This window comes from Lytechinus variegatus, chromosome 19 (assembly GCF_018143015.1).
Source record: "Lytechinus variegatus isolate NC3 chromosome 19, Lvar_3.0, whole genome shotgun sequence".
Lineage (NCBI taxonomy): Eukaryota > Metazoa > Echinodermata > Echinoidea > Temnopleuroida > Toxopneustidae > Lytechinus > Lytechinus variegatus.
Window position 1 is genome coordinate 11,995,554 of NC_054758.1, and position 15,774 is coordinate 12,011,327.

General features: G+C 38.1%; 1 protein-coding gene across 1 annotated transcript; it reads left to right on the plus strand.

The window, feature by feature from the left end:
* The first annotated feature begins 251 nt into the window (after positions 1-251).
* Positions 252-14,721, plus strand: LOC121406280 (monocarboxylate transporter 12-like). The gene is made up of 4 exons (XM_041597297.1): positions 252-427; positions 4,741-4,881; positions 5,209-6,189; positions 14,576-14,721. The coding sequence occupies exons 1-4, from the start codon at positions 400-402 to the stop codon at positions 14,719-14,721; spliced, it is 1,296 nt and encodes a 431-aa protein (XP_041453231.1). The 5' UTR covers positions 252-399.
* The last annotated feature ends 1,053 nt before the right edge of the window (positions 14,722-15,774 follow it).

Sequence of the window (15,774 nt, forward strand, 5' to 3'; positions counted from 1 at the left end):
CCAAAAAAGCAATATAGGCCCAATATTAGAATCGTTCCGTTTGTAGCTGACGGTTTATGGTTTGTGACTAGAATGAAAAGAGATGCTACCTTATTTGAATAGTTGAGTGAACAAAGGCGCAAAATGAATATATAGAGCTATCAATAGCTCCATGAATGAATAATTGTAGGCTTACATATTATACGTATGCACACCCACCATACTCATGAATGCTGCTGATCTTAGTGCAAAATGGCCGCCGCAAATTCCCGCGTCGATTCCTGGGGGTATGTGATTGTTTTGAGCAAGTTCTTTATTCTTTTCATTGATACCGGAATAGAGAAATCGTTTGGCGTTCTTATTCCCACCTTAGTTGAGCGTCTGGAGTCAGACTATGCAACGGTTGGATTGATATGCAGCATGCCTCCGGCGATAATGTATCTAATATGTAAGAAAACAAAAGTTTTTATTTACAATAATACTCTTTTTTGTATTTGTCTCTCCTTGTATATTTCCTTAACGAAATGAATTTCCATTAAGTTGGACAACAAAACATTACATTATTATTATTACGTTTGCTATCCTTTTCCCTGGCTGCCGAAGGATGCACAAGGTAAACTGTTCCTTAGGATGACAAAAGTCCTAAAGAAAGCATTTGTTTACTGATCTCTTTCATTTTTTTTATTGTAATTAGGCCTATATGCAACGCTTAGAAGTCATGTATTAAGCGATAATGTTTCACGCTGTTATCAGTATTATTATTATTATTGAATTATTTATTTGTTACTTACATCATGTGTTTTGAAGTGCCGAATGGAAGTTAAATTAATAGAAACTAGTCCATTTTATTTGACCAAGTACATAAAGTAAGAGGATCTTCTTTATACGATTCACAGATGCTGTGTTTGGTATGGAAGCTTAAAAGTGCCACCGAGATGTTGAGATAATTATCTTGGGAAGTCGACATCTTGATAGCAAAAGATCAGATGACGAGATCCTGGATCTCATCATGTTGACATCTTGTAAAAGAGATGATGAGATGACAAGATACCGGATCTCATCATGTCAACATCTTTTAGAAGAGATGATGAGATGACAAGATCCCGGATCTCATCATGTCAACATCTTTTAGAAGAGATGATGAGATGACAAGATCCAGGATCTCATCATGTCAACATCTTGTAGAAGAGGCTATCAGATGACAAGATCCAGGATCTCATCATGTCGACATCTTTTAGAAGAGATGATCAGATGACAAGATCCCGGATCTCGTCATGTCGACATCTTTTAGAAGAAATGGTCAGATGACAAGATCTTCGATCCATGATCATGTCATCTAATCATCTCTTCTAAATATGTAGACATGACGAGTTACGAGATCGTGACATCTCATCATCTCTTCTACAAGATGTCAACATGATGAGATCCGGGATCTTGTCATCTCATCATCTCTTCTACAAGATGTCAACATGATGAGATCCGGGATCTTGTCATCTCATCATCTCTTCTAAAAGATGTTGACATGATGACATCCGGGATCTTGTCATCCCATCATCTCTTCTAAAAGATGTTGACATGATGAGATCCGGGATCTTGTCATCTCATCATCTCTTCTAAAAGATGTCGACATGATGAGATCCGGGATCTCGTCATCTTATCTTTTGCTATCAAGATGTCGACTTCCCGAGATAATTATCTCAACTTCTCGGTGGCACTTTTAAGCTTCCATAGTTTGGAGTGCCACCAAAGATACTCGTTCAAGGTTCATTGAAAATTCAACCATTTTATCCAGTGCGTCAGAAAACTCAAATTTGCACCGTTGCATAAATATATTTATAATTGTTTCATGCATGTACCGATTTCTAAGGAAATTTCTTGAGGTTTGTTTGATAACTTTTATTTGTGCATCTAAACAATACAAGCGTGAAGTATAATAGGCGTTGATAAATATATACGACAAAATTTCAAATGCAATGGCAAATAAAGAGCATAATAAAATAGTATTCATGACCTAATCACACCATTCGATACTCTCGACTACAATATTTTACTTCAAAAACTGAAAATTAAGGAATTCGAGGAATCTCACTTTCATGTTCTTTCTTTGTTCATTTTCTCACATTCTTCGATTCATGCCAATAACAGTAAATAATGTTGTGTTATGTAATTTGTTATTATGTTATATAAAAATGCTTTGTACAAATTATGCAGAAAAGAAAAAAAAATCAAATAATATATTTTGCTTTATTACATAACAATGAAAATATACTCTCTGATGATGCAAATTACGTGTTTTCTTGGTAATAAAGAGATTAATGCCCTAGATAGAATTAGTAGTGTTTAATTTTGAAAAGGCCAGTCGGTCAGTCAAAAGAAAAGTATCCAATTAATCATTTTCCATGTCAAAATAAGTATTACATCTGTTCTTATATTGAATAATTATTGTTACATTTCTCAGGCCTTTTAAATTCAACTGTGTTAAATAAAAGACTCATTAAAAACGATTTACTCATGTATTTTTTTTCCAATTCATTAAACAAAATCTTTCCCATGTATACCTGGCATGATATCCTGGTGGTTATAAATAAGATATTAATATTCTCAGGCAAGGAAACATTATTAATAACCATGCCGGAAAGAACACAGTGTCCCACAGTGTGAAATCATCTTCACACTGTTAATTTGGAGCGTTTTAACATTGTGAATCACATCTTCACATTGTGAACGAGTAAATTCGCACTGTGAAATCAAACATCACTGTGTGAACACTCTGTGGTAAACCACACAGTGGAGTTGTCCACAATGTGAAATCATCTTCACACTGTTAAATTGGAGCGTTTTAACATTGTGAATCACATCTTCACATTGTGAACGAGTAAATTCGCACTGTGAAATCAAACATCACTGTGTGAACACTCTGTGGTAAACCACACAGTGGAGTTGTCCACAATGTGAAATCATCTTCACACTGTTAAATTGGAGCGTTTTAACATTGTGAATCACATCTTCACAGAGTCGACTATGTGAACACACGGTGTTAATAACATACTTAAAATCAAAGAATGAAATGTTGTAAAATATACCAATTGACTTTATTGCTTTATTTCATTTCTACATCCATTTTCCAACATGCAAATCAGAAGCCGATCTTGACTCGAGAGTCTCTATTCATGCGAACATCACGATCCACATAATAACTCCAAAAAGGCATTTAAGCCCTATATTAGAATCATTCTGTTTGTCGCTACCGGGTTATGGTTTGTGACTCGAATGAAAAGAGATACGTTATTTAGTTCAGAGAACAAAGACGCAAAATAAATGTATCATAGAGATATCAATAGCTCCATGAATGTATAGGCTTACATGCACACCCACCATACTCATGCTGCTGATTTTAGTGCAAAATGGCCGCCGCAAATTCCCATGTCGATTCCTGGGGGTATGTGAATTGTTTGAATGCTACTATCTGGTTATGATGACAATCCTTCTCGTGCTAATTGTTATTAAATTGATATGGGTCATCTTTCTTTTGGTGTTAAATGATATTTCTAGTACATTTATTCTTTACTCATGCCAATAACAGCAAATAATTTTTTGTTATGTTATATACAAATGTTTGGTACAAATTGTATGAATGTATGCAGAAAAGAACAATAAATCAAATCAAATCATATATTTTGCTTTATTACATAACAATAAAAATATATTATCTGCACAACGATGATGCAAATTATGTTCTTTCTTGGTAATAAAACGATTAATGCCCTAGAAAGAATTAGTAGTGTTTAATTTTAAAAATGCCAGTCGGTCAGTCAAAACAAAAGTATCCAATGAATCATTTTCCGTGTCAAAATAAGTATTATGTCTCTTCGTCTAATGAATAATTATTGTTACATTTCTCAGGCCTTTGTTAAATAAAAGAATAGTTAAAAACAACGATTTACTCATATATTTCTTTTCCAATCCATTAAACAAAATCTTTTCCATGAATACCTGGCATGATATCATGGTGGTTATAAATAAGATATTAATATTCTCAGGCAAGGAAAAAAATGCAAGGAGATATAATAATTAATAATATACTTAAAATTAAAGAATGAACCGTTTTTTAATATACCATTTGAATTTTTTGAACATCCATTTTGCAACGATGCAAATCTGAAATATAAAAATTTATATCTTTAATGGACAGTACGTTTAAAGATACAAGAATAAAAGAATAAAAAAACACGAACAATGTAGCCAAACTTCTGAAACTGTTAGCCTGTGGATTATCCGGGCCCAAATTCTAGATGACTTTATAAAGTGCAAAGATAAGTATACAAACGAAAATGCATAGGGTAATAACAATTTTACAAAGTGGAAACTACAGGAGCTATGATTTCAAGGAAGATAAATGCATGATCATTAATCATATTGGCAGAGAAAATTGTGAATATATCTATAGAAGTGTTCCGTGTATACGCGCTGTGGGAGAGGAGAAAAACTAACTTTTTTTAGTGGACATGGTGGAACAATGGCGTATGTCATTATTTACTCGAAATTGATAAAGACGTTTGGTAATTTTGGTTGTTTTAAAATTAATTGTTAATTGTTTAAAATTATAATATTTAATTCAAACTTATACATACATTAAATATTTATTAGGCTTTTTACAAGATCATGCTCAAAGCGCGTTACAACAATATGACCAAAAAAGTGAAATATTTTCATATATTAATATGAAACTCAATGTTTACCCCTTTCTCTCACAATGTTAAGGTCCTTTTGTAACGGTCGCTCTTCGTAGAGCCAACCATCGTGCCGTTGCTATGTCAGGGGGGCTGTTGTCAGCGTTGTGTTTGATTGCCTGTGCTTTCTTGAAAACAACAGTAGCTGTAGGCCTCTGTCTCACTCTCTCTGGTAAGTATATTATGTATTTGAGTTATAAGCCATGGTGGAACTCATTCTTGTCCATATCATAGGCTTGTTACAAAAGGCCGTGTAAGTGGCGCGTAAGTTTTGGGGTAAATTTCTTTTCGCAGCTATAAGGGCAAAAATTAAAGGAGTGGAATCAAACAACATAGCTACTGAGAAGTTATATCAAGTGATAGAGATTCATAAAAGCTAATCGTACTTGCATTATCAATAAGACAAAGCACAACTGAATTATTTGATGTCATAATAGAGTGTGTGGATAATTTTTGTTGTACTTAACTCTAAAAGTGCATTGTTTTTTTTTTCTTGCAGGTGTTGGATTAGCAATGACCTTCTTGCCTACAGTCCTTGCACTAAATGATTTCTTTAAAGACAACTTTGTTTTATGGAGTACAGTTGCGGCATATGGTTACACGTCAGGGTCATTGCTACTCCCTATTGTAATTGAAAGGTCACTTCCGGCGTACGGATATCAGGGGGAATTCATCATCCTCGGCGGTGTAGCTCTTCACCTTCTCGTTTGTGGAGCAACGATTCGGAAGGCGACCGATAGAACTGTAAGTAGCTCCAGTAACCGCGGAGGCCACGATCAAGAGGAGAAGAGACACAGGTGTGGTTCACAAGAACGACCATCTCTGAACGGGGAGGTTACGCTTCACCAACTGGATGAAAGAGTGTGGGAAGAGAACGTCTCGCAGTTGGAGAGGATAGAAAGGGAACAGGAAGATGAGAATTGTGAGGAAACTTTTCTGGAGAAAAGGCGTTTGATTCAACAGGAGTCCCGTAGATTTCAAAGAAACAATGAAACCTTACCGAATGCCTCTCGAGGAGATTGTGGACTGCTTGAGGAAGGCATCTTTCTACTCTCACTCCCGATTCCCTTCTTCATATCTTACACAACATATGCATGGATGCTGTTTCTCGTTCCCCATGGTGAACAGTCAGGCATCCCTCCTTCCAAAGCTGTCTACCTATCCACTTTAGGTGGAATAGGTGGTATTCTCGGTCGGACAATCTTTGTTATCCTTCTCAGCAAAGGGGTCAGTGACCTGTCCGTTTACATCGTGGTGGGTTCAGTCTGCACGGGGTGTTTCTGCTTGGATTTTACCAGTTCTGCCTATCCTGTTCGTGCCACCCTGGCATTTTTTCAAGGGTTTTCCTTCTTTGTCGAGGATTCTGTGTACACCAGTCTGTCTAAAACAGCGATTTTTTATGAGAATAATTTCGACATGGCTGTGGCGATTTCTAACTTCATGTGTGGGCTAGGCATATCCTGCGCAGGACTGTTTACAGGTTAGTAATGGTGTCGTAGAACTCAAATCCACACTCGGATTCAAGATTATTTCATAGTACGTCGTAATTAGAAAAAGATAATTATAAACTCTTTATAAGTGTTCAATATAATAAAAATGTAAATGATATAATAAAGATTATTATTATTCTTATTATCATAATTACAAATATCAATACTGTTATCGTAAATATCATTGTAGGGTTCTTGTTTCTCAATTTCTATAAGATACTCGGACTTGTTTTTCGAACACACTTTGTAGTACCATTCGCGCGTGGCTCTATTGAATAATTCAGGAGGGCTGAGTGAGCTTAGACCATACCTCCTTTTAATGCAATTTTGCGACCTAATTTAAAAAGGCGAAAGTATGCACCATTTTCTTCCTGTTTGCACCATAAATACGGCATCTTTACAGTTTTGAGAGCGCGTGTTAATTTGCATTCAAATGCTGAAAATTTTAACCTTACGGGGGAGGGAATGGACAGCATGTCCATATGCTAGCATATGACAAAATCTGAATTTCTCTTTAGCCAAGAAACTTTTTGAATGGATAGTGGTAACAAAATGGTACGGTGACCCTTTTCCCTTTTTTCTCAGATAAGAAAATATTCCCCCTTCTGACACCACTGCTCTACAGGATATGTAACTCTGAACCGTAAACTACGCCATACGATCCGACTACGACGCTATTACGGACAAATCCCATTGGAATTGAATATAAAAGATTTGAAGTTCGGAATAGAACAGGAATACTAAAAGCAGGAGTATAAAACTAAAAGTCTAGGGGCCCGTTTCATAAAGAGTTAAACTGTTGTAATTTTTCCATTATGGCAACTACCATAGCAACATCGCTCAGCAGCCAATCCAAATCAAGGTTATCAAGGTAGTTGCCATAATGGCAAAGTTACAACAGTTGTAACTCTTTATGAAACGGTCCCCCAGATCTGCTTCACCATTCCCTTTGCAGCCAATGATGGCGTTATCATGCATTGAACGCAGAGGGCGTCTTGGTGCGCAAAGTGTGCCCCCATGGGAACAGGAACTCCCAATGTTGCATTTAAAGACACAGGGCCCAGGCCGGAACAAAAAGGTGAAATTTACAAATGTGAAATACATGAGCTATATGTACATATCACCAAAATGTAAATTTTATGTATATAAACCGCTTGACAGCTGAGTATTTAGCTTAAGAAAACTCAAATTAAGTGCTTTCGACAATAGGCTTTCTTCTGCTTTTGTTTGTATGTATGTATGTTTTATTTATTTAAATACGGGATAAAAAAAACTGCTTTCAGTCACAAAGCTGTTTTTCAGCAAGTCCGTACATAATAGTTGCAAAACATAAAACAATGATTTATAAATCAAGAACAAAATAATAAATACAACATTTGAACAGGCATAGATTACATGATAGAAATAGAGATTTGAGAAAAGAGAATAAGAAGTAAAAACAAAAATGTATAAATACATACACATTTGAAACATAAACAAAAGTACAATCAATGTACATGATAAAAAATGAAAACAATACAATGGTCAGAATCTCAGCAATTACGGAAAACTAATTGGAAATATATTTTAGATGCATTTTTTAAAAGCCGGTAGATTTGTTTGTGTTCTTACAGATAGGGGGAGGTTATTGAATAAATGACTGGCAAGATATAAAGAGCCATTTTTCAAATAATTGGTGTGGGGTTTTGGAAGATGAATATCCTGTTCAATATTTCTAAGTAAGTGGTGCGTGTCAGTTTTGAGTCTAATACATTTGGAAGCAGATTATTTGATAGTTTGAATATCAAAGTGACGAGGTATTTCTTTAACTTTGCATTTAAGCAGTCAACAGAAACAGTCTGATAAAGAAGTGTTCTACTGTAGCGACAATCCACCTGTAGAATTATCCTCAATGCTCTGTTTTGGAGGATTTGAAGCCGTTTCAGAGAACTTGAATCAGGTTTCATCCACACGGTGTAGGCGCTGTCACACCTTGGCGTTTTAGACAGCGTATGCCCGACGTATCAAAATTTCTCTAAAACGTCGGCATACGCTGAACTTTGATTTTTTTCAACTCTGGGCGTATACTTAGCGTATTCATAAAGAGTTGGACGTATACATAACGTATTAGTAACTTATATCGAACGCTTCGTTAACTTATAAGTAACGTATTCCAACGAATTCTTAGCGTATTACTGGCGTACACAACTTATGCCCTACGATAGCCTAACTTACGCATAGCGTGCGGCAGCGTATCGCTCACGAACACGTGTCGTAGCCTATAAAAAGGCTGCCGCTCGACTGTTCAAATCATAACCGCACGTTACATCATCTCTCGAATGGCATGGGCATCTGTTCACCATGAAATCTTCAGGAGTTCTGATGGGTTCCTCCTGTGAACCCCACCTTTATATACCACTTCCTATAAACGTTGTCAATACGCCATTATACGGTAGCTGTAAGTTATAAACACGTTCAGTACTGGTTACTCACCTTACCGACTGATGTATGGGAGGGTCCCATCGATACCTCTTGATCAACTCTTATCTCAGCAGCAAGGGGACTGGGATCAAGACTATGTTGCAGCTCAAGTTGATGCTCTTACTAAGATGAATGCAATAGTAGAAAGTAACACGAAGAAGGTAGCAGAGTATAACAAGAGTAGGCATGATCTTGGGCTGAAGAAAAAGAAGATCACGATTGGGCAACATGTATTATTGCGAATGACCGCGTTCAAGGGAAGACATAAACTAGCTGATCATTATCATAGAGACAAGTGTGTCGTAGTTTGGATCAATCCTGAAGAGGATGTGTGTAGCATCAGGCCCTTACATGGAGGCAAAGTACAGACAGTAAACAAGAAATATCTATTGGAGTACCCGAGAGAACCTGAAGAAGAAGGGGATCCACCAGAATTATGGCCTCCAGTAGAAGATGATGAAATGTCAGACACCTCTAGTAATGATGAAGATGACGAAAATCATATCATGCTCCCTAACTTCAATGATAGACTTCCAGTTCGGGAGGAAGTAGGTCAGAGGCAACTACGACGCTCGACGAGAGTAACCAAGGGAATGCATAGTAACCCTTATAACCTGCCCAGGACGGCAGTGAGATGATTTTTCCTATTTCTCTTCTGTCATTTTTCTTTCCATGATGTTGGATATTTACATTTTTTCATTTTGGAGATATTAAAACTACTCAGATGAGGATTTTTGCTTGAAGTTTAGGTATAGATTGAAATATTTAATAATGGGAGCATTTTACATGATAAATCTTATTTATTTTATAAAAATTTGTATGTCTTATTGAAGAATTGGAAAAAAATAATTCTAATAGGGTGAATATTATTTGTAATATGGAAAAAATTTTATTTTGTCAGGATGGATTGTGGTAAATTGAATTTTATTGCAAAATCATTTTTTCTTAGCGGAGACACCTTACGAGAATTTAAAGCGAAAGCGTATTTCATGATCCACCGGCTGTCAATAAATGGCTGACCCACCCCTACTTCTTGTCTATGGTTGTCCTGACTGAGTACCCAACCCCCAACCCATACTAGGACCCAAGCCCAGTTTACTACAATAATGTCAGAAGTGGGATCACCGGTTTGAGATTGATGCAACCCCATACTACGTCAGAGGACGCCAGCAGGTCAAGAGGATAAGAAGACGCAATTAGATATAAGCTATATTAAAGTTGAAAGGTAATTTGGTTGAAGTAATTGAAACAAGTTAAGAAATAGTAAATATATTCTGTAAGAAGTTGTATTGTTTCAGAATTGTCATAGATTTCTTTCCCCAAATAAACCAGCAGGATGCCTGGAGGTAATGTTGGGACTGGGGCTGGTGCAACCCCTAGCACTAGCCTCGAAGACATGATTGCTTCTATGACTGGCGCGTTTCGAAGTATGTCCATGGCTAGGTCAATGCCCTCGATGAAGTTGCCTAAGTTTAAGGGTACTCCACAGAAGCCTGGTGATTTGACTGTACGTGAATGGTTTGATGAGTTCGATGAATACTGCCAATATTACCAGTTATCGGAGAGAGAGAAGGCACAAGTTCTTGTGACTCATCTAACATGTCTAAGTGGTCCTGCAAAGGATGAAATCATGTGTAGGGAGGCAAGCCTACGTGATGATCCGACCGGCCTGAGAAGGGTTCTGATGACTCGGTTTGGCTTAAGAGAGAGCGTCCAAAGCTTGAGTAGTGAACTTCACAGCCGTGTCCAACTTGACGGAGAATCACTTGCGGATTTCAGTAGTGTTCTCATCCGTTTGCATGATAGGATGGAAGCAGCCGCTTCCATACCTGAGAAGGAAGCTCTGCAAAGATTGAGAGACATGACCCTCAAGGAAAAATTCGTGAGAGGGGTGCGGGACAAACAGATCCAGAGAGAGCTGAGGAGGATCCTAATTTCTAGCGGATCTGGGACATTCCTGTGGATGAGAGAAGAAGTACTAAATTTATTCCAAGACACAGATACGGTCCCAAGACCAAGGGTGAGAGAATGTGAAGTAGAGACTGCTAGGGTCGAAGCATCTTCTGAGACAGCTGAGATAAAAACAATGAGGGAGGAAATATCTCTTCTTAAAGAGGGACTTAGTGAAGTTGTCAAGGAAATTCAGGCCCTATAGCTCCCCCCTCATCTTCGACAAAAACCAAAGAAGAAAGAGTTACATTGCTTTAATTGCAAACAGAAGGGCCATGTACAGAAAAATTGTGTCAAACCACCTAGATGTTATGGCTGTGACAAGCCAGGTCACTTCAAGAAAGATTGTCCAGAGGTTATGGAAACGGTGAGGGGTAATCCTGGAAATCAACTGAGTGAAGGATCCGCTGAAGTCCTCGCAGTATCCAACCCTTCAAATTATCTTTCATCGCTAGTATCAGAAAGTCCAAAGGCCATAGTCAAGATAGCTGGAGTAGAAACTGGATTTATTCTAGACACGGGTGCCGAATCGAGTCTGGTTCCACTGAGTTACTACGAGAGATGTTTAGAGGGGATCATTAGGGATCTCGAAGGCACTGATAGCGGTTTAAGAGTGACTGGCATCTCAGGAGCCGTCCCAATCGTAGGTTACTTCAGGGCACCATTTACAGCCAATTGGAAGACTGACGAAGTAGGATTTCTCGTGATTAAGGATGTAGTCCCCAGTAAGAGAAAGGAATACCCAGTTTTATTAGGCTCCAATGCTCTTTATAGCTTTGTGGGAAATGATGAGTCTCAGAGTGGAAAAACTGCCTGGCAGATGGTTGCGGAGGTCTTAAAGGCATTTCCTAAGCCTGTGTTGAACCCGGAGACTTCAACTGTGCTGAAGACAGGAGATAACGATGAGGTGATACCACCGCTCACTGTCAGGAGATTAGAGTGTCACGTGGACAATGCTGCCCAGTGGGATGGTCGAGATGTTCTTGTCCAAGTTATACGCGATGAGTCAGAAGACAGTCAAAGACTGAATTCGATTGATCTTTTTGATGGTTGCACTCAGGTGAAGGGAGAAAGACTTCATGTGACAGTAGCCAACCGGAGTGAGCAGCAACTTGTCATTGAGCCCAATACGACACTGGCATCTGCTACAAGGATTGAAAGAAAGAGTAAAATAGTACTTCAAGAACAGAACAATACAGTGGAAGTCATGGTCACTGATATAGAAGTTGAGCCTGGCGCAGTTAATAATGAGGCTCCAGTGAGTGATGCGGTTGACGGACCAGATACTGATAGTCGAGTACACACTTGCCTGGATGGTCGCAATCTCAAACTACCTATGGGGGTTAACGTAGATGGACTGGAAGCTGAGAAAGCCGATGTTATTGCTTCACTTTTGGTCAAGAATGCGGCTGCATTTTCTGAATCGGAGATGGACTTGGGTTGCTGTACAGTCATTCCGCATGAAATCCAGACGTCAGAAGGTCCACCTATCCGGTTGCCATACCGTCGTGTTCCTCCTAATCAGGCTGCGGAGATGAAGAAGTTACTGCAAGAAATGTTAGATAAAGGGATAATCCAACGCTCCAGGAGTCCGTATGCAAGTCCGGTAGTTCCAGTGCGAAAGAAAGATGGCTCGTTAAGGCTTTGTATAGATTACAGACAGTTGAGTTCAAGCCTGTTTGAGTTCAAGAGGATGCCACAAGGCTTAGTTAATAGTCCCAGTACTTTCCAGAGGGTGATGGAATTGGTCCTTGGAGATTTGAATATGACACAAGTAATCATATACTTAGATGACATACTTATCTATTCAACCACGTTTGAGGAACATATAGAGAGACTTCAAGCTGTTTTCACCAGATTGGCTGACAATGGTCTTAAGCTCAAGGGGAAGAAGTGCAAGTTCCTTCAGGAAAGGGTGAATCATCTGGGTCATGTGGTGACGGCAGAAGGCATATCTGTAGATCCAGGGAAGATAGAACGAATCAGGGACTGGCCAACCCCCAACTCACCTGAGGAACTTCGGTAATTTTTGGGCTTGGCATCATATTACCGTAGATTTATCACAGGTTTTGCACAGATTGCCTCCCCTCTACATGCCTTAGTCGGAAAGACACAGAAGTCATCGAAGAAGTCCAGGCGGTACCAGAAGAAGAAATCGCGAAGATCGCGTAACTTGCCTTCAACTTATGGCCCGCGTATGCGGGACGTATGAGCCATACGCTGGCATACGTCGAAAAATTTTGTGCTTGCACGAAAATTTTCGATGGCCTCGCCGTATGACGACGTATACCAGCTGAGCGTGTTTTAGCGTACTCTTAACGTATGCAAAACTTACCCGTAACGTATTCGACGTACGCCAGCGCATTCGCCAAATTCCCCATACGTCGGGCATACGCTGTCTAAAACGCCAAGGTGTGACAGCACCATTACACTAGTCGAAATGGGGGTAGATCATTGTCTTATACAAGAGTGGCAGTGGGTATGTCTATATATGGTCGGATTCTCCTCAACATATAGAAACTGCGTAGGACATTGGGTCAGACACCGTCAATGTATGGTCGCCATAGTCGCAATAACGATACCCAAACATACGGCTTCAAGAACGTGACGTCACGTTTTTTAGAAGCGTTGTGAATCCATAGGTCTGTACACATAACAAATTTGTGATTTTCAGCTTATGAATTTTTTTTTAATTGCAGAAGAAATTGGCGCTGAAAATTATTCAGTGCTCACAATGGATGGGAAACCTTCAACCCTTCACTATTTTTTGGTGATTTCTTTGTTTGTCATGAATTAACGGCTACCTAACAAATGTTCCCACTATGAGCTCTCATTTTACTCCCAATGACCCTTTATGTCTTATGGATAAAGACTCTTGAAGATGAACTTATCAAATTCGAAAAAAATGCACACACACACAAACACTAAATAAAACAGAGCTTTCTTAACACTTTTAGTGTAATGTAATTTGCCATTTAATGAAAGGTCGATGAGCTTTTGACCTTTCCGGTCATAACTGTTTAATAGAAGGTCAAGGTCAATAGTGCTGTACATTCCTTTGTTAAGTATAACAAGACCAATAATTTGATGTATCACTCGACACAATCAGGGAATAAAAAAAAATGACCCCTATCGACCCCTAACATTAACAAGATAACCACTGGAAATTCGATAAAAAGTTGACATTTGTTTCTTGTGATGTAACCGAACTTATGGAGGTGAAAAATCAAATTTGGCCAATTTATCCAAGTAGATGACATATGCTGTCTATCAGTTGGCCTAAATAGGTGTTACAGATTATCTAAATGCAGATAGAATTTCAAAGCTTCGCCAAATTAGCGGGAAATATAATATGACAAAACATTATTTAAAGCTGGAGATTCCATCAGTTCAGGCTTACAGTATAAGATATTCATGATATTTCTATGTCATAGAAAAGAAACACTTAATCTGAAAAGCATAGAAGTACCCCAGATTTTCTGTGTTGAAACACAACGCTTAAATCACAACATAACGGTTCGTGTTAAGGTCGATGGAAAGGAGAAGAAAATCTGTTTTCGAAGTCAGAAAATTTGAGCTATCATTTAGCAGAATAATAATTAATACTCGCTGGTATACGGTGAAAATGCATAATGCTTGAATTTCTTAGGTAAGAAGTATTACAAGCTTTCTCTGCCTCAGCACCTTCTCTCTGGAATAATTTGCCGTTGAATTTAAGAATTATACAATCACTGGAGACCTTCAAATCTAAACTCAAATCTTATCTTTTCTAACAGTATTAGTTATTGGCACTTTGACACTCATCATGCTCATCCAAACTTTTTCATTCTTTCTTTTCTTTTGCGCCTCGGAATAGAATATTTCTAGGTAGATGGCGCTATATAAATGCCTACTATTATTATTATTAATAATTGTTAATCCGTATCAAATCATTGAGTCTTTTTTTCCATTCATATATTTCTAAAGGTTATCTGTTTGATGTCACTCAGTCCTTCACGAAGGTATTCATCATCATCGGTGTCATCCAAGCGATCGCGGTCATCAATCTCCTAATCGTATGGTTTCTTATCAAAAGACGTCAAAAGCACATTCAAACAAACAGTGACAAATAGTGTTTGTGTCAGCAGTTTGCTTTTAAACTTAAAGTTTGCTATCAACCAGTCAAATTTAAAGATTTTAGTAGCATAAAACTGTAAGTGTTATGACAACAAGTTTCATGAAACGGGCCCCCAGAGGAGGTGGATCCAGGGGGAGGGGCGAAGCAGTCACTGCCACCATGTTAGCGGCGCTAAAAAAAGAATAAAGAAAACAGACAGTAAAAAGGTAGGGGAGGAGAAAAGCGCTTCGCACTCACATTATTGTTTTCCTTAGGTAACCAACCTGCCAATGGTTACAAGAAGTAGTTATAACAATTCATTTTTAAGGTTGGAATAAGAAAAACACATCCTTTTAATATCGGGTCATACATACTACGGATCGGAAGTAAAACAGTTTTTAACTAATTGAAATTTGTAGGCAATACATTTTTTTTTAAATATGTCATTATATAGGCTGTTTTATACAGCACAAAATGTTAGGTGGTCGTTAGTGTCACATTGAAAGTGCATTTTATTTATTCATTTATTTATTTTCTTGTTTTAACCCAATCAATTTAACCCTGTACTCCAACCAAGGTAGCAATGAGACATCACTGACTATAAGTAATAAAGATTTTTTTTCAGGGCAGTGATCTTTCTCTGCCTTGCCTGAATAGTTCCCTTTTGTTTCCCTTTTGTCCCAGGCAGGATCCAATCTTTTTGACCAGCTGCTTGGGATTTTTCTTGGCAAGAGAAGAAACGCTCAGAAGCTTTCCATTAGCTTTTTGCACACACCAATACCCAGACTTTGGTGAGCACATTCTCTGTGCAGTTTTCTCGAGCCAGCCAGAAGAGAATTTATCACATTTTACTTACATGTTGAAAGCTTAATTTACTTCCGAGCAGCTATATTTTTCCTGATTTTGAGCTGCTAAACATTACTTCCTGCATGAGCTCAGAATATACAAGCCTTTTAAAACCAATTTCAAGCCCGTTTTGCTGAGTGTAAAAATGACTTTCATTCTCTTTTTTTCATTACATGTTAAAGATTATATGATGTGAGATATACTGTGAAAGTTTTGTGGAAAA